At 46.6% G+C, this 20,054-nt stretch overlaps 1 protein-coding gene across 1 annotated transcript; it reads right to left on the bottom strand.

Annotated features, from left to right (window-relative positions):
* Positions 1 to 11,048: 11,048 nt before the first annotated feature.
* IFI6 (interferon, alpha-inducible protein 6) lies at positions 11,049 to 12,979 on the bottom strand. The gene is made up of 4 exons (XM_006862233.1): positions 12,910 to 12,979; positions 12,476 to 12,553; positions 12,248 to 12,397; positions 11,049 to 11,146 (listed from the first exon to the last, which is right to left on the bottom strand). Exons 1-4 carry the CDS (start codon positions 12,977 to 12,979, stop codon positions 11,049 to 11,051), a joined length of 396 nt encoding a protein of 131 aa, XP_006862295.1.
* Between the last annotated feature and the right edge of the window lie 7,075 nt (positions 12,980 to 20,054).

Here is a 20,054-nt window from a genome sequence, read left to right as displayed (position 1 = left end):
CCCTTGTCCATAGCTGAGAAAAGTAATGGAGGGATGGGTTTGGGCTGGTGGGTGTCAAGAGAATGAGTGAGTGAGTTATCATGGCCAAGTGAAGACCGTCTAGGCTTCCGCGGTTGGCAACTAGAGCAGATGGATCACTTTGTGTTTCTGATGGTCTGTAAGGGCTGGGGAGTCCTGGTGTGGTTCTGTGGGTTAATGCATCATGCTAGAACTCCAGGGGTCAGGGCCGGAAAGTCTAAAACCAACCTTGGGTAGAGAAGCAGGTGCTTGGATTGGGGCCCACCATCTTTCAGTCTGGAGTTCTGGTGAGATGCTGTGGGTTTGAATCCCGAGGTTGGCAGTTCAAGGTCAAGGTCACCAGCAATGACAACATAAGGGCTAGAGATGAATCCCACTGGGTCCTAAAGAGCTCATGGTCAATGCTATGGAGCACCAGTGCCTATATCCTCATGTCTACCAAAAACACCCGTGGCATCGCTAAGGCCAACCCCGCCTACCCATCCTGCTGCCTGCCACCTGTGATTGAGCAGCCTTCAGCAGACACTCTGCCCTCCATCAAGGCTGCTCACCCTCCCTCTTGAGAGCAGCAGGCAAGGACTAGTCTCTGGCCAGAGTGAGATAGAAGCCAGACAGGGACAGATACCAAACACAGTCACACAGCAAAACTGAAGGATTGTTGTTGTTAAGTGCCGTCCAGTCGATTCCAACCTATAGTGACCCTGTATAGGTTTTCCGAGGAGCAGCTGGTGAGCTTGAACCACTGACCTTGCAGTTCAAACCCACAGCACCACACCAGGACTCCAGACTGAAGGATGATGGGCCCCCAATCCAAGCACCTGCCTTTCTACGCAAGGTTAGTTTTAGACTTTCCTGCCCTGACCCCTGGAGTTCTGGTGTGGTGCTACAGGATAGTGTGCTAGACTGCAAGGTTAGTTTGAGCCACAAGGTCGGCAGTTCAAACCCACCCGCCGCTCCTCAGAAACCCTAGGTTCATTGTCACTATGCATTGAACCTACTCGATGGTACTTAACAACAAAAACAACCCTGACCCCTGGAGTTCTGGTGTGGCGCTGTGGGATAAAGCACTGGACCATAAGGTTGGTTTAAACCACAAGGTTGGTGTTTCAAACTAATCAGCTGCTCCTTAGAAACCCTATACAAGGTTGCTATGAGTGGGAATTGACTAGAAAGTTCCTAACAACAACCCTGACCCCCTGTCACCCTGCTCTTGCCCTAGTGGGTAGATCTAGCTTCTCCAGTTGATGCAAGTCATACATAGGTAGGGGCAGGGGATGGACACCACCCTGGACTAGTAAATGTGTATGAACAGAACAAAGCAGTAAAAAGTCACCATTTTGGGTTTTGTTATTTTTTTGTATATTTTTCCTCATGATTGGGCTGCCATTTCCCTTAGTACTGACTCCAGTAAATACATGCTGGGAGAATGATTTGGGAACTAATTCTCCTGTGAGGCCACTCCCTATATTGCTAAGGAACCTCTGGGCCCCCGTCAACCTCTGGCTGGGCACTGTATACCTCTCTGTAGCTGGTGCTTGAAAATGGACCTTTGGGACAGGATTTTCCACACCAAGTACTTAGGCCGGGTTTCTGAAGCTGGATTATGAAGCTGAGTGTTTGGACTTGGGTGCTGGGTTTGGGTGCTTGGGCCTGACTTTGGGCTAATTAATCAATGATCCATTTCTTTACTGGCCTTATACAAATGAACCTGTCCACTTCGCTCTTTCTGGCTTCACAGTTCATGGGAGGGGTGTGACCCTGCCTGTCTGAGCTGTCCGCTCTGTGGAAACCCCCAAAGGAAAGGTTCTTTAGCCCTATCCATCTGGCCTTCCTGGGACCCCAAGTCAGGAAGCCCTAACTCCCCAGTCCTCCCACCCCTTCCCCCAAGCCATCTGCTTAAAGGAAGTGGCTTCTCTGTTCTTCACAGGAAGCCACAAGCATCCTCTGCCTCAGTTCCCACCAGCTACTGCTGACCCAGGTCCTCCAGTGGCCCAGGTCCTCTCTCAGGCTGGGCCTAGGGGTACTCTGTTCCCAGCTCCATCCTCTGCTGCTCAGCCAAGAAATGCATATAGAGTGCTTCTTTCTGTTCCTTTAAGTCCTTGTGGCTCAGGGCTGGGAGCACAAGGCCTTGAGGTGAGAACTGATCACAGAGAACCTTGAATGCCTGCTCAGGAATTTGGAGATCCCAGAGCTGAAAGTCTGGAAGGCAGAGGAGAGAGCTGACCCTGCACAGTCCCCAGGATGGACTCCTCCTGAGAGCTTCTGGAGCTCCTGCAGCAGTACAGGGATGGGGTCTGATTCATCTCAGTCTCTGGAGTCTGTCATAGGACTTGCCCCAGGAAGGTGGTTTTTGGTAATAAAGGAGATGTTCCTGGCTGGAGAAGATTCCAGGGTGAGGCTATACTGCCACCAGGTGGCCATGTTTGTACATAGCATCAAGGGACGTGGGAATCACTGCTACAAAGAACCCAGTGAAATTTCAAGGGTATAAGAATAGAGAGGTCCTTAAAGAATACGGGAAATCCCTAAATAAAGCGAAGGTGCTTATTATTAAAGAGAAAGCCACCCATAATTTGCACATTTGGGAAAGATATTCTAGGTCTGGATAAGAGTCCAAATCTTTCCCTCCCCCATTTTACAGAAGAGCAAACTGAGGTCCAGAGATGATGACAGAGGATCTCAATGCTTTATAGCAATTCAGCCACAGTGATGGGATCTATTTCTGGACTCATCCTAGGGTGTGGTCCCAAACAGAGGAACAAGCCTCATTTGTGACCAAACATGGCCTCTCCCAGCACCATTACCCACCTTAGTCACCAAACTTGGCACCACAGGGTGACTGTTGGCTGCTTCCAAAAATAAAATCCAGCCTCAGAAGGCCAGGATCTGACACAGCTAAGGAGATTCAGAAGCTCCAAGCTCAGCAGCCATCCTAGAGCCAAACAGGATCAGAGACTATGATGCCCATCTCCTCATTAAGCTAGGGCTCAGAGAGGGCAACCCAACCTTGGATTCAGCCTCACGTCTCTTTGAAAGTCTGTGGAACACTACTGCCTTAGTAAATTCTGGTTGGTGGTTATCATTGTGTCCCATGCCTTGTAGACAGGGTGATGTGGTCTGAGAAGGTTAACAAGGAAGATGTGAAAGGAGTTGGAAGGTACCGATGTTGGGGTGGGGGTTCCTTGTTTGTGCACTGAGAGCTTCAAGTGGGTGGGAACTGGGTGTCTTCCATTTACAGTGCCTGACACAGTTCCTGGCACAGACTTTGCTGTTCTTGTTGTTCAGTGCCATCAAGTCCAACTCATAGCAACCCTGTTAGGGTTTCTGAGAAGCAGCTGGTGGGTTTGAACTGCCAACCTGTGGTTCAAACTGATTTTGCAGTCCAGCGCATTATCCTGCTGCACCATGTACAGACTTGTTGTTGTTGTTGTTAAGTGCTGTCGAGTCTATTCCGACCCATAGCGACCCTGTATAGGGTTGCCATGGAGCAACTGGTGAGCTTGAACCACCGACCCTGCAGTTCAAACAGCTTTGCAGTCTGGCACATTAACCCACAGCACCACACCAGGACTCCACATATCTACTGTTGTTGTTATTGTTAAGTGCCGTCAAGTCGGTTCCGACCCATAGCGACCCTGTATAGGGGTTTCCGAGGGTGTAAATCTTTACGGGAGTAGAAAGCCTTATCTTTTTCCCGCGGAGCAGCTGGTAGTTTCGAACCGCTGACCTTAAGGTTTGCAGCCCGATTCGTAACCACTACACTACCAGAGCTCGCTCGCTCGCTCACTCTCTCTCTCTCTCTCTCTTTATCTATATATATGATATGATTATGTGCATATATGTATTGTATGTGTATGTGTGTGTTTACATGTATATCTGTGTGTTTATCTATGGGTGTATGTATATATGTGTGCTTGTGTATTTTGTGGTGTGTTGTTGAGTCAGTAAATGGCTGCAGAAATAAAGCAAGGAATTACCCTGCACAGGCCCAAAGGGTGTCACACCTTTGTGGGAGGTTGGGTCTCCCCTTAAGGAACTGGTCATTTCTAGTGTCATTCATCCTGAGAACGGCGAAGACTTAGACCTCTGTGGCAGGAATAAGATGCCAGGGTATATGTTTCTGGCTTGTTCATTGCGGTGGAGTTGATGCCGACTCTTGGTGACCCCATGTGTGAGGAGCGAAACTGCTCCAGGGGGTTTTCAAGGCTGTGATCTTTCAGAAGATCACCATTTTAGAAGCAGGACTGTATTTTGAGGCATCGCTGAGTGGGTTCGAACTACAAACTATTTGCACCATCCAGGGACTTCATGCTTCTGGGTAGGGTCATAATTGAGTGTCCATCCTTGGGAGACAGGCCAGAAAGAGCAGGGCCTATGAGCCCCAGAGAGCAAACCCTGGCTCCAAAGTTGGATTATCAAGTCCCTGATTAATTGTCTATTTTTTCTCTTTATTTTATGGAAGTCCTTAATAATAACAAGTAATATTTATTGAATGCTTACTGTATGCCAGGCAGGCACCATGCTAAACCCTTTTCATTCAATATCTCATCTAATCTCATAACCAACAACCATCCCCTAGCTAGTAGGTACTTTTATTATCCATTTACAGAGGATGGCTGTTTCCTTTCTGGAAGCTCCAGGGAAGAATCCTACCTCTCGCCTTTGCCAGCTTCTTGAGGAGGCTGCCTGCATTCTTTGGTGCATGGCCCCATCCTTTGTAGTCAAAGCCAGCAGCACCAGTCAAGCCTTTCTTAAGACACTGTTTCTGACTCTAACCCTTCCTTCCCTGTTTGAAGGCCCTTGTGGGGACATTGGACTCAACCAGGTAACCCAGGATTCCCTCCTAATCAGAAGGTTAACTGGTCAGCACCCATAATTGCATGTGCTGCCTTAATCCCCTAGCCACATGAGGTTACATAGGTTCTGGGGAGTGGCACGTGAACATCTTTGCAGGGGCCTTGTTCTGCTGACAACACAGGAAGAGAGTAAATGTTTTCACACACACGTCAAACACATTCACCCCAGAGACAGCAGGAGTGTGTCACATGCTACAATCACACCATGTAGACCACACATCTGGTATATGTGCTGCACATGCCTCTCACATACCACATTCCACACACGTCACATAATAACACAGCACACTTGGCCCCTACACACACAATACCCAGCTTAGACCCTTTCAGATCGAAGGACATCTGCTTCTGACCCTTCTCCTGGCCTTCCCTTTTGGAAACTCACCCAGATGAGAACATCTTGTGAAGTCGTGTGGCCTTGATGTGACACGCCAGTTCTGAGATTCTCTTTCAGAAAAGTGAACTGAAGTTGCCAGAAAAGGGGACACGGGGAGATGGTGTGGTCTCTGTGAAACTACCTGCCATTAAAACTGCATTCTTGCTGGCGGCCAGGATGTGTCCTTTGGCTTGCAGAATGTGTCCTTTGGTTGTTTAAATTATTATATATTCCTGAGTGTTTTTGTGTATATCTCCTCACCCTGCCCCCCCCCCCCAAAAAAAAAAGAAAAGATAAAAAGAGGGAATGGAAGCAAATACTGTTGAATGATGATGCATGGAGGAGATTGTAATCATTGCAATGAAACAATGGTGTAAAGCCGATGTTCTCCCATGTAAACTATCATTCAGTTCACAATGAAAAAAAACAACCTGCACTCTCATCAGTGAGTCTTCGGCCTGGGTAACCTTGGTGTGTGGATGGTTCAGGAAGGCTGAAGGAATTTTGCTAAATGGCTTGGTTTTGTGTGTGGGTAGGTATATAAGAGTCGTGTGTCTGTGTGCGTATTATGTGGCACATGTATGTTGTATGTGGCACATGGTATGTGGATGTGAATAGAATGTGTGTGTTGGGTGTGTATGCTATTATGTGCTGTATGTGGAGTGTGATGTGCATGGCCTGTGAGACACAACATCAGCAATTTGAACCCACCACCATCTCCGTGGTAGGAAGATGAAGCTTACTGCTCCCACAAACATTTAAAGCCTCAGAAATCCTATGTAGGGTTGCTATGAAGTGGCACTGACTCGACAGCACACAACAACAATGAAAGAGAAACTAACATGTCTTGGAAGAAGTGAAGTCAGAATGCTTCTTAGAAGGGAGGATGGTGAGTCTTCATCTCTTGTACTTTAGACATGCTATCAGGAGAGACCCAAGCCATGGTGTTTTCAATAACCTCATATGGATGTGAAAGCTGAACAGTGACTAAGGAACATCGTAGAAGAATTGATGCCTTTGAGTTGTGGTGTTGGAGGCGAATACTAAAAGTGCCATGGACTGCCAAAGGAACCAACAGATCTGTTTTGGAAGAAGTGCAGCCAGAGTGCTCCTTGGAGGCCAGGATGGCTAAGCTTCGTCTCTCATACTTTGGACATATTGTCAGGAGGGAACAGTTGCTGGAGAAGGATGTCATGCTGGGTAAGATGGAGGGTCAGAGAAAAAGAGGAAGACCCTCAACGAGATGGATCAGCCAGGTGGCATCTTTGATGGCGTCAAGTGTGGCAGCGGTAGTGAGGTTAGCCCAGGATCGGACATTGTTTTGTTCTGCTATGCATGGGGTCGCTATGAGTCGGTTCCGACTCAATGGCTCCTGACAACAACAACAACAACATCAGGAGAGACCAGTCCCTGGAGGGCATCATGCTTGGCAAATTATGTTGCTAAGTGCTATTGAGTTGGTTTCAACTCACAGTGACCTTACAGAGGATTTCCAAGGAGCAACTGTTGAGTTTGAACCACCAACCTTGCAGTCCAATGCTTATCCTATAGTACCAGGGTCAGCAAAAAAGAAGACCCCCAACAAGATGGATTGACACCGTAGCAGTAACAGTGGGCTCAAACATAGCAATTATGAGGATGGCTCAGGACCAAGCAGTGTTTCATTCTCTTGTGCAGAGGAGGAGAAACTGACTCAAGGTACCTAACAACAACACAGAGGAGAAAACTGAGTCACAGAGAGATTCAAAAACGTACCCAAGGAGACCCAGCTAGGAGATAGCGGAGTAGGACTTAAACCCAGATCTGTGAGACTCCAGAGAATTCTTGACTATTATGCTTCACTAACATCAAAGATATGTTAAAGAATATTAAGGAAAGGATTAGGACTCTGTCTAGTTGGGTCACAGTGTTTAAGGGGAAATATTGCCTCGTCTTCTGTGCAAACCTGCATCATATTGGCGTTGTTATTATGATGCAGGGGTGCTATTGGTGAAGAATATTAAATATGCCATGGACTTCCTGTAGGATAAGCACTGGATTGCAAACCACAAGGTCAGTGGTTCAAACTTACTAGTTGCTCCTTAGAAACCCTATGTTGTTGTCAGGTGCCATTGAGTCGGAACCAACTCATAGCGACCCCATGTACAGCAGAACAAAACAATGTCTGATCCTGGGCCAACCTCACTACTGCTGCCACACTTGACGCCATCAATGATGCCACCTGGCCGATCCATCTCGTTGGGGGTCTTCCTCTTTTTCTCTGACAGGGTTGCTATGAGTTGGAACCAACTCAGTGGCACTTAACCTCTACCACCACATCCAGAAGAATGAAAAAATCTGTTTTGGAAGGAGTACAGCCAGAATGCTTCTTAGAAGTGAGAGTATTGAGGCTTCATCTCAGGTACTTGGGACATGGTATCCGGAGAGATACCACCTGGGTGGATGACATCAAGTAAAGGGTCAGCAAAACAGAAGGAAATCCTCAATGAGATGGACAGTGTCTACAACAAGGATTGTGAGGCTGGTACAGGACTGGGCAGTGTTTCAGTCTGTTGAACATGGGGTTACTATGAGTCAGAACTGGCTCGACAGCACTTAACACTGGTTGTTGTGGTTGTGAAGTGCCATCAAGTCGGTTGCGAGTTGGTTTCTGAGGAGCAGCTGGTGAGCTTGAACCGCCGACCTTGCAGTTCAAACGGCTTTGCAGTCTGGCACATTAACCCACTGCACCACACCAGGACTCCTAACACTGGTTGTGTGGTGGTTAAAGCACTCTGCTGCTAACCAAAGGTCAGTGTTCAAACCCACTAGCCAATCAGTGGGAGAAAAATGTAGTGGACTGCTGCTCTTCATTTGCAGCCTTGGAAACCCTAGGGGGCAGTTCAACTCTATCCTTGAAGGTCACTATGAGTCAGAATCGACTAGATGACAGTGGATTTGTTTTTGTCATCATGCAGTGGAGGGAACCAGGAAAAGGTTTTGAGAACAAGAGATTTAGCCATCCCTTCTCATGAGGGTTGGGGAAGGTGAAGGAACAAAGAGATGAGAGTGGAGGAGACCAACTTTAGGCTCAATTCTCACATACTTCTTGTTGTTAGGTGCCATCAAGTTGGTACCAACTCATAGCAACACAACAGAAAGAAACACAGCCTGGTGCTGTACTGACCTCACAACCATTATACTTGAGCTATTGCTACTGCCACTGTGTCAATCCATTTCATTGGGGATCTTCTTCTTTTTCACTGACCCTCTACTTTACCAAGCATGATATCCATCTCCAGGGACTGGTCCCTCCTGCTAATATGTCTGAAGTAGGAGAGATGAAGTCTGGCTTCCAAGGAGCACTCTGGTTGTATTTTTCCCCAAACAGATTTGTTTCCTCTTTTGGCAGTTCATGGTACTTTTAACATCCTAACACCATAATACAAAAGCTTCAATTCTTCTACGGTCTTCCTTATTCACTGTCCAGCTTTCACATGCGTATGAGGTTATTGAAAATACCATGGGTCGGGTCAGGCTCACCTTAGTCCTCAAACTGACATTTTTGCTCTTCAATGCTTTAAAAAGGTCTTGTGTAGCAGATTTGTTGTTTGATTTCTTGATTGCTGCTTCCATGAGTGTTGATGGTTGATGCGAGCACAATCTTTTCTCCATTTACCATGATGATATTTATTGGTCCAGTTGTGTTCTAAAAGCTGATGATAGTTATAGGGGAAAATAAGGGTGTGGATGAGGTATGCATAATAAGTATTTTAAGTCCTCTTCGCTTTCAGCAAGCAAGGTTGTATCATCTGCATATCTCAGGTTGTTAGTGACTCTTCCTCCAATCCTGATACCACGTTCTTCTTCATACAATCCAGCTTCATGGATTATTTGCTTAGATGCAGACTGAATAAGTATGGTGAAAGAATACAACCTTGGTGCCAGGGTCTTACATACACTTCTCGTTAAGTGCCATCGCGATAGTCAGTTTCTACTCATAGCAACCCTGTATAGTTCTCAAGGAGAGGCTGGTGAGCTTGAACTGTGACCTTGTGGTTCAAACTGACTTTGCAGTCCAGGGCATTAACCCATAGCACCACACCAGGATTCCATTACACAATACTTGTTGTTGTTAACTGCCATAGAGCTGATTCTGACCCATAGCGACCCTGTATAGGGTTTCCGAGGAGCAGCTGTTGAGCTCGAACCATCAACCTTGCGGTATACTAGAGGCCTTCAAAAGTTCATGAAAAAAATTCCATTATCTTTTCATTCAATTTTCCAGTCTCTTTGAAGCCCCCTCGTATATTGAGCAGCTACTGTGTGGTAAACATATGCCCAAAACTGGAGATAAGAGATTAATTAGATCCAGGGTCCTCCATGTATGACCTTAAGAAGTATGTTAATTCTCCAGGTAGATAGGGATGAAATCAACAGGTAGCAATGAGATGCTATGTTTGAGACCCTCTTCCCTCCATGGACTGAAGTCCACTCTAACTGCCCTTCTGTGGATGTCCCAGTGGAGGCAGAATTCTGCTCAAGTTTGAACGGTAAGTCAGCCTCATGTCAGGGGACTCAGCCCCAGTTTCTGCTCTCAGACACAAGCTGTTGAGATAGGGTTTGGGGGTGTAGTGTCCCCACCATCTCTGCATCTATGTGGCAAGCCAGCTAAGGAAAACAATTACTAACTGCAAATGTGACATTGGAACTTGGGCATGAAAGCAAGCAGAATGGGACCTATTCTCCCCCAGACAGGTGATTTTTGGATTATAAGAGGGGCTGGGTGAAGAGGCCTAAGGGACAGCTTGCCTTGGAGATCTTCCTCACCCTTTGTTTTTCAATGGGGGCAGGGGGAAGGAGTGGGAAGTGCTAAACCCTTTTGTGACCAGTTTTGGTGGTTCACAGTCATTTCCCAGAGGTGCAGGTCTCTCCAAAAGGAAGGTGTACCTACTCACAGACCAGAACCACAGTATGTTCCTCCCTTTCTTCACTAGTGCTGGAATCAATATCATTTGATTTATTGGGCTTCCTCTTTGCCCTTCCCATGGTCTGGTACCTTGGATCACGTGCACAGGCCATCTAAACCTCAAATGTCCCAGGTAGGGCTTAGCTTTTCCTTGCCTTCCCATCCAGGAGAGTTATGGACTCCATACACAAATAGTCACCTCATCCCCAGAACTCTACCAGGGAAAGACGACTTGCTGGGCCCCAAAAGTGGTGTTACATATCTCTTTCCCAGGGCAAGGAAGTTAGCTGACCTTATATTCCCCAGCTAAGGGAGGCAGCTCTGGTGACTTTTCAGAGAATGGAGAGCTGGCTTCTCCATCTCTGCCTAATCAGAGAAGCAGCTGGAAGCTTCTCTCACAAACCTAGCTCTGCCTCCCCAGGAACCTTGTGAAGTGGCGCCTAAGCCTTCCTGCTCTGTCAGGGTAGTAAGGGGCTCTTCTGGAAAGGCATCTCCTGAGGTGCATTTGAAAGGATAGCAGGGAGTTTTTCAGGTAGTAGCTAAGTTTCAGAAGGGCATTCCCGGCAGACAGAGCAGATGTGTGAGACTCAGAGACAATATCAGCTGTTGTATTCTGAGAGCTGATGATGACTTCAGGGAAAAATGAGGGTGTGGAGGTATGGATGAGGCAGGCCAGAGCCAAACCTTGGGTCTTCTCATAGCAAGAGTGACTCACTGAACGACAAAGTATTCTTAGAGAATTTATTTTGTTTTCTCACCTAGGTCATCGAAAAGGACAAGAAAGCTCTGGACTCCAACCCCAAGACAGAGGGCAAGGAGGAAGGAGGCGTTTCCTGGCATCTGCTGGTTGCTAATCCTCCTCATCATCTTTACTCTTGATGGTGTTATAGACGTTGTAACCCAGAAAGGCCCCGACCTTGGCCATGAGGGAAGTGCTGCCAGTAGCCCCTGTAAAGCAAGCACACTGATCACTGGAAATCCAAATTCTGGAAACCACTGGCTGAGTCCCAAAAGGCCTGGAGGGGAAACAGGACTGCTGCAAAGTAAATTGTATTTCCCCACTTGCTTGCCATTTCAAATCAGAGATGTGTTTCAAAGATGGAAAAGCCACAGAGAATGGCTGTGTTATTAATAATGCTCCTTACAGCCACCTTTGTGGAGACCTTACTGTGTGGGTGCTGGGAAGGTTCACAAACAAGAAGTGGTTTCATCCTTGGTGTAGGATAAAAGGACCTATGAGAGGACAACTTTCTTATTGCCTGAGAGTGTTCTTAGCCTTGTCTCCGCCCTTCATCCCTTCGCTGCAGGGGTGTGGTCTAGCCAGAGTCTCTTTCCTTCCCCCTCAGAGAAGGCTCCGTGCTGCCTAGCTGGTTCAAGGGACTTTTATCATACATAACTGAGAGAAGGTGGAGGGTTCAGAAACACAGAGGGCGGGAGTTTGTCAAAGGTAGCTTTTCTTCAGGATTTTGGAGGTGTGGGAGAGAGAGGGAACAAAAAGGGAAGATAGGAGGAGGCAGGAAGGGAGGGAATGGGGGCAAGGGGAGAAAGGGAGAGAAGAGGGAGGCAGAGAGGCTTGAAGCAGGAAGCAAAGGAGTGAGAGAGAGGGATGGTTCTGAATCTATTCTTTTTGGGGTATTGAAGAAACTCAAATCAAGACCAGGGATGGTGTGAGATTGTTTTGGGTTGCTCCATCGTGTTTCTTTGCCACTTTGAGATTGAACAGATTCATAAATGCTGAACAGAGATAATTAGCATCGTCTCCAGTTGAGAGAACTGAGGCTTGGGCAAAGCATCTGTGGGACATCAGAGTTTAGAGACTAAAACCAAACTTCTAGACTTGAACTGACTAGTTTGAATCCTGGGCCTGCTACTAATCAGTTGTGAGAACTTGGAAGAAATTGCTTAAGCCCTTGGTGCTCAGTTTCCCTATATGTATGATAAGGATAATAAGAGTGCCAGTTTCATAGTGCTAAGTCAGCCGGAGAAATGGACCCACAACAGGACCGGTAGTCCTGATGCTCCAGGCCAAGGGTCTGATCTTCCACTCACCGAGGCTCTGCATTGTGGCTACCACTCCCCCGGCAGGCACGCCGCCGCCGTTCAGCACCGCAGAGCAGCTCATCATCCAGGAGGCGACGGAGTTGGCGGCGATGCCAGCGCCAGTGAAGCCTAGCAGGGGCAGCCCTGCCACCATGAGCCCTAGGGGGAGAGGAGAAGTGAGTGCACACACATGGCAGGGCCCCGCCCAACCTGCCTGCCCCGCCCCCCCACTCACACCTCCTCCAATCGCCATGTAGGGCAGAGCACCCCATAACCCGGAGTCACTGCCGTCTGAGTCCTCCGAGCGTTTTTTTCCTGTTGGGAGAGCAGACAAAACGGAGCGGAGTTGAGAGGAGGGCCCCCTTGCTTTGTGCCCACGAGAAGACTACTCCCAAAAGTGGAAGCTGCTACCTTCCTTACGGAGATCATCAGAGAAAGCACTGTGTCTGGTACATAGCTGGCACTGAAAATATTTTGGAAATATGGAGAAATGGACAGAGTAGGGATTCGAACCCGAGACTCTGGCTACAGCAACTCTGCACTATGCACTGTAACAGCTTCTCGCATTCAGAGGCACGCCTGGGATCCTGAGATCCCGCAACTGTCCTCAAGCCTCCCTCCCTTTTTTAACACCCCTCCCCCACGCCACATGACTAGGCTAGGTTGCTCACCTGCTTCCACTTGGCCACTGGCGAAGAGTAGCAGGTAGCACAGACAGAGCGATACTGCCTTCTGCCGCATGGTGGCGCCGCGAACGGACTTTGTGGCAGGTCCTGGGTGGAGACGGAAGAAAAGGTCTTCAGACCAGTGGAAGCCAGGATCCCTTCTCTGGAGTTAGGGTTTTCCCATTCCTTACAGCAACTATGACAGTGAGGTCCCGAGCTCACGGAAGTAATGAGAAATTCTTCTTCAGGTGTCGTGCCCGTACATGGTGAACCTTCATAGATGCAGCTGTTATTATTACTTTTGCTATTCTTAGTTTTGTAATCACTTGGGCATGGGCATGGGCATGGTATTAGGGTACTTTCATTCTCTGGACCTTTTCCTTAAAATGAGGTTACATTAACCAAGCCTATTTCAGAGGGTGGTTGTGAGTTTAGAAATTGCTCACCATATATCCCTAACACTTAGAACAATAACAGCACAGTTAAAAATAACAAACAAAAAATCAAATTAATTGCCAGCCAAATGGATTTCTAAAACTTCCCCACAGGTTTTCAAGACAGTAATCTTAACAGAAGTAGCCTATCACATCTAAGAAATATTACATTTACAATGATATCACACAGTTTTCTATGGTTAAGATGCATAATAAACATTACTGAGTGTTCTGTGTGACCTGGTACCCGAGGAGATCTATGGGGGTGGTGAGGGGTGATGCCATTTAGTTAGCAGCTCTGGGTGACTACAGCCCTGCAACCCTTGCAACCTCACTAGCTTACCTTGAAGATGAGAAGAGGAAGAATCGTCGTGCCTAGGGCCAGCTGATGGATGGAACTGTTGTCAAGAAACAGCTCTCAGATGGAAGCCTGGCTTTTTATAATCCGTTGGATTCTCTCACCCGGCCCCAAGCGGCCAATCCCAGTCGGAGTTTCTATTTCCTAGTCTGCAGAGTTTCAGTTTCCTCTCTCCTCCTGCTCTGCACCTCAGAAAGCTTCTGTGGGCTGGCTGCTGGCAGAGAGATGCAATTCAAGCTGTGGCTGTCCAAATAGCTAACAGCATTCAAAGCAAGTCACACTAAGGTAGAGTCTATGCCCCTAGGCAGTTTACTGAAGGCTGACTACCATTTCCTCTTAGGGTGTGGAGGGCTTTCACGAATCAATTAAACTAATACTATTTACTATTTATTGAGCACTTGCTGCATGCCAGGACTTGTGCAAAGTTATCTATGTACGGTCCCACAGCAGCCTTGTGAAGTACCATTTACTATTTATAACTCCCATTTTGAAGCTGAGGAGATGAAAGCTTTGGAAATGAAGTCATTCCATTCCATTGTTCCCTCAGGATGGCTGATTCTGGGTATGTGGTTGTTAAGTGTCATCAAGTCAGTTCCAACTCATAGCAAACCTGTATAGGGTTTCCAAGGAGCAGCTGGTGAATTTGAACCCCTGACCTTGTAATTCAAGCTGACTTTGCTGACCAGCACATTATCCTGCAGCGCCAGGTATAGGTTTTTTTTGTGTGCCAAAAAATTAGTCCCCTAGCCTAGGGCTCCTGGTGTGGCACTGTAGGATCAGCACTGGACTGCCAACCACAATGTCAGCAGTTCAAATACACCAGTTGCTCCTTGGAAACCCTATACAGGGTCGCTATGAGTCAGAACCAACTCAACGGCATTTAACATCAGCAAAAGCCCTAGTTGGAGTCCTGATGTGGCGTTGTGGGATAAGCACTGGACTGCTAACCACAAGGTTAGCAGTTCTAATCCACCTGTCACTCCTCAGGAGAAACATGAGACTTTGTGTTCCTGTAAAGATTTACAGTCTCAAAAGCCCTATACAGGGTTGGTACAATTCAGAACTGACTCAATAGCACACAGTGGCAGCAACTAACCACAGGTTGGTGGTTCAAAGCCACCAGTCACTTCTTGAAAATCCTATTCAGTGTTGCTATGAGTCAGAACCAACTCAAGGGGAACACAGAACAACAACGGCCCTAAGCAACGGATTAATCAGTCTCATGATGCTTGCAGAGGCACTGTGGGTAAGAAATGCAATCCATATTTGGAATACACAGAAGTTCCAGTGAGGATGACTCATTGTCCTCTCCAAAGTGGTAGGGGTCTGACTGTTTTCCCTGAGTAATGTTGTCACACTGCTGCCTCTTGCTCACAGATCGACTGGTTGCTAATCAGCCTTATAGAGGGCGCCCAAGATGTTGGACCCATTCATAGACTTTTCCTTGCTACAGTGGCCACTGTCTTATGGGTCAATTAGTGTTGTTGTTATTGTGGTGTGCTGACAAGTAGACTCCAACTCGTGTGATCCTATAGGACAGAGTTGAACTGCCTACTAGGGTTTGTAGGCTGTGAAGACGAGAGCAGATCCCCAGGTCCTTTCTTCCATGTAGCAGTTGGTAGGTTCAAACCACTGACTTTTTGGTTAGCAGCAAAGTGCTTAACTACTGCATTGCCAGGACTCCTTTGCAAAGCAATGTTGCTGTTGTTAAGTACCGATGAGTTGGTTTCAACTCATAGCGACCCTGTAGAGGATTTCTGAAGAGCAGTTGCTGGGTCTGAACTGCCGACCTTGTAGTTAGCAGTCTGGTGATTACCCACAGCATCATACCAGGACTTCTTGCAAAGCAATAGGGTGGTTAAATGTAGAGGTTTGCCAATATCCACAGTGAATGGTCTCCAGTAAGCATTAATGTGAGAAAGAGATTCGTGCCCACCCTTACACCCATTGCTGTTGAGTAGATTCTGACTCATAGCGACCCTACGTAACAGAGTACAGCTGCCATATAGGGTTTCCAAGGCTGTAATCTTTTTGGAGGCAGACTGCGACATCTTAGTCCCGCAGAGCAACTGGTGGGTTTGAACCTCTGACCTTCAGGTTAATAGCTAGCTGAACACTTAGCCACTGTGCCACCAGGACTTATCTCCCACTCCTATGTTGTTGTTGTTGTTAAGTGCCTTGGAGTCAGTTCCGACCCATAGCGACCCTGTACAGGGTTTCTGAGGCTGTAAATCTTTACGGGAGCAGAAAGCCTCATCTTTCTCCCATGGAACAGCTGGTAGTTTCGAACTGCTGACCTTAAGGTTCACAGCCTGATTCGTAACCACTACACTACCAGAGCTCCTTCCTTTCCCACTCCTTTAGGTTCACCCATATGTTTCTTGGCAGGTCTGCTTCTCTCTGAGTTTCCTATGTTGTTCTTTCCATTCTATTGACCAACTAGCCAAGCCATTTGCTACTTATTATGTATAGCCATGCGCAGTTTATTGCTTCTTCCATACAAAGGTTTGACAAAGAATACTGCTCATAGTTCTGTTGCCTGGGGGAATCATCCTTGTTCTTCAGGACTACACCCAGCTGGGGTTGTAATGTTGTTGTTGTGTGCCATTGAGTCAGTTCTTAGCAACTCAATATAGAGTTTAGCAACTATAACAATATAGAGTTATGACTCTTAGCAACCCTGAATAGAGTTTCTAAGACTGTAAATTTGAGGCAGAAAATCTCATCTCTCTTCCACAGAGTGGCTGGTGGCTTTGTATTGTTGACCTTGCAGTTAGAAGCTCAACACACAATCCTACGCCACCAGCATAATAGAGGGTTCTATTTGTGTTGTTAAGTGCCGTAAAGTCAGTTTTGATTCATAGGAATCCCATATAGGGTTTCCAAGGATGTAAATCTTTGCAGAAGCAGAAAGCCTCTTCTTTCTCCCCTGAAATGTCTGGTGACCTTGTGGTTCACAGTCCAGTGCTTATCTTACAGAGCCACTGCACACTCCATGGTCCATTTCTAGCTGGTACCAAAACATCATACTGAACTATCTATGAATTGGGTTAGACTCTTTTCCTCTTTTATCTGTTGGTTGCAAGTACCCTTTATGAGGTCATAAGTGTGAGTCCTTTATGAGGTCATAGGTGTGAGACAAAGGAGAGTTGTCTGATCAATAGAGTTATACCTACTCATTTAATGACCTCATACCTTCAAGATCCTTTTGAGTCCAGTCCTGAATGTACCACTTCCATCATAGATTAGATTGCTGCATTGCCTGTCTGCTAACACCCAGTTTAAGACAGTAGTCAGATGCTTCATCAGTACTGAGGTCCTTCGCTGTCACATGGACCATAGTAAGTGTGACTTCATTATAAAATCCTAGGGGTCTTCACTGTAACTCATCTCAGTTTTCAGACATTCCCCACAGCATCATTACCTCCACAGATACCTCCAGCAACATTGTCCCTGCTGTATCATTGAATCCGAATGGGAGCTTGGCTTATTTTGTGGCCTACACCTGCTGTATGGTCCTCTTTTGCTCTGGACCCCACTCATAATTGGCAGCTTTCTAAGGAATCCAATAAAAGATTAGAGCCATATTTCCAAGTGTATATATCCTGTCTCTAAAATCTAATGATAATCCACCAAGTACTGTGTTTCTTTCTAAGTGACAGGCTATGTGAGGTGAGCTAACCTGTCCTGACATGCCCCCAAACCACTGACTCCTAAAAACATCCAAGTGGCTGTACATCAAATCCTCGTGATCCACTGTCTTCCATTTGCTGACAAACATAAAGCTTATCACTCCCTGTTGTTGTGATTGTTATTCTGTGTCTTCAAATTGATCGCTATCCATAGTCACCCTCTAGGACAGAGTAGACCTGCCCCATAGGGTTTCCAAAGCTATAATCTTCATGGGGAGCAGATTGTCAGATCTTTCCTACAGCACCACTGGGTTGGTTTCAACCACCAAAATTTCATTTAGAAGTCAACAACTTAAATATTGTGCCACCAGGATTCCTTTATCACTTCCTGTTCATGTCCAATTAGCATGATGTCACCAATATAGTTGATCAGCATAATGATTAGTGGAATGCCAAGGCAATCAAGCCCCTAAGACTAGAGTATAGCAGAGACCTAGAATATTAACAAATCCCTGAGGAGAGAACTGAAGGTGCTAAAAGAAAACTGCCCTCAATCATCCTTGTTGATGGGTATTGAAAAGAAAGCATTTGTCAAATCAATAGCCAGACATCAGCAGCTAGTAAATTGTGTTGATGTGTTCCCAGTAAAGATACCACATCCATTAGAGTAGTTGTGATTGAGGCTGTGAGAAATGCTTCCAGTAACCTGGAAACTGTCTCGGCCCCTCTTAGGCATTAGCTGGTCAGTATAAACCCCTGACTTGGACCTTACCCCTGTGGGACTTAGGAGGGAGAACTGGGGTGGACCTTATCCCATATGAGGTCGTCAATGGGCTATCATGGATGCTTACCGACAAACACTCAAGAAATCCAATCTGTATTCGTTTTAGCAAGAGAGAGGCCTGTTTATTCGATTTTGCAAAATTATGTGTCAGAGCCAACAGACAGGGGCAGACACAAGGATTTCCAGCTCGCTAACAGTTTTATTCTCCTGTCTTGAAAAAATTCTCCTCCAGTTCCTCTTTCAAGGAGCTCTAGTAGCGTAGTGGTTATCAATCGGGCTGCGAGCCGCAAGGTCAGCAGTTCGAAACCACCAGCTGTTCCGCGGGAGAAAGATGAGGCGTTCTGCTCCCGTAAAGATTTACAGCCTCGGAAACCCTGTACAGGGCGGCTATGGGTCGGAACCGACTCCAAGGCAAACAACAACAAGTTCCTCTTTCACTGGTACTATGGAGTTTACAATCTGCCCAAACTTTGCTTACTAGTCCTTCTTGGGAGCATTCTCATTTAAAGTTAGTTTCCCTCCCTCCCCATGAACTTCCCCTGTAAATTTGATGGGTGTATTTGTATTTTAAAATTTCTAGATAGTCAAACTAGTCTCTTTCCCTCCCCTGAGCTTCTTTTGCTATGCTAGCCTGCGACCCCCACCCCACCCTACCCCCAAGATTCTCCTTAGACCTGAAGATGCATCACTCCAAGAACTATTTGTCACAGGGCTATCATCTGGTTAAGTTTATAGAAGTTTATCCATGATGTGGCTCTGTAGGATAAACACTGGACCTTTAGGTAGGTTTGAACCAAAAGGTTGGCAGTTCAAACTCAACAGCCACTCCTTGGAAACTCTATACAGTAACTGACTCCATGGATGGCACTTAACAACAACAATCCATCATTCACCATGATCCATCTGTTTTCCTAGAGGCCAGACAAGTGAATTAAATGGGCATTAATGATGAATAAGGAGCCCAAATGGCACTGTAGGATAAGCACTGGATTGCTAATTGCAAGCTGGGCAGTTCAAATCCACCAACCACACCATAGGAGCCCGATGAGGGTTTCTGGTCCCATTAAGATTTGCAGCCTCCGAAGCTCTACTTAGGGTCACTATGAGTCTGTCAGTTTGTGGCTTATGTGTTATGTGATGCTGGAAGCTATGCGACCAGTATTTTAAATACCAGCAGGGTCACCTATGGTAGACAGGTTTTAGCTGAGCTTCCAAATTAAGACAGACTAGGAAGGAGAGGTGGACTATTTTGGAATGTTTGGCTACTGAAAATCATGTGAACAGCAGCGGAACATTGTCAGATACAGTGCCAGAAGATGAGCACCTCAGGTAGGAAGGCACTCAAAATATGACTGGTGAAAGGGAAAAAACAACCCGCTGTCGTCACTCATCAACCACACCACACACCAGACGGCCCATCTAGAGACTTTTATTCAGGGCGAGGAAGAGCAAGGTGACCTCTGCCCAAGAGTGAAGGCAGAAGGCAGAGAAGAGAAGGTCAACAGGAAGGGAGTGGTCTTATATAGGTTCAAATCAGGAGATCACACGTCATTGCTGGGGTGATTTAGCCCTGGCCTATCAAAAGCCTTGTTGCCTTTTAAACTACGCGCCTTATAGCTTAGTTTGTTGGGGGAAACAGAAACCTAAAGTTACAAAATGGAGTTGAAGGGAAGGGAGAAGGTACAGACTAAAATGGCGGGCCTGATTGTGACTGACTGATGATTGTAACAACTGGGGAAGAGTTGCCTTTTCAAAATAGAGTTGACCATGATGATGCAAATGGAGGAAAGCTTTAGGGACCTTCATTTGCTGGTGGGGTATGTGTCAAAATGAAGAGAAACAGCTACAAATATCCATTAATAATTGGAACATGGAATGTTGTTGTTGTTGTTGTCAGGTGCCATCAAGTCAGAACTGACTCATAGTGACCCCATGCACAGCAG

Source organism: Chrysochloris asiatica, unplaced genomic scaffold, assembly GCF_000296735.1.
Source record: "Chrysochloris asiatica unplaced genomic scaffold, ChrAsi1.0 scaffold00047, whole genome shotgun sequence".
In the NCBI taxonomy this organism is placed as follows: domain Eukaryota; kingdom Metazoa; phylum Chordata; class Mammalia; order Afrosoricida; family Chrysochloridae; genus Chrysochloris; species Chrysochloris asiatica.
This window is presented reverse-complemented; position numbering and strand designations above follow the sequence as displayed.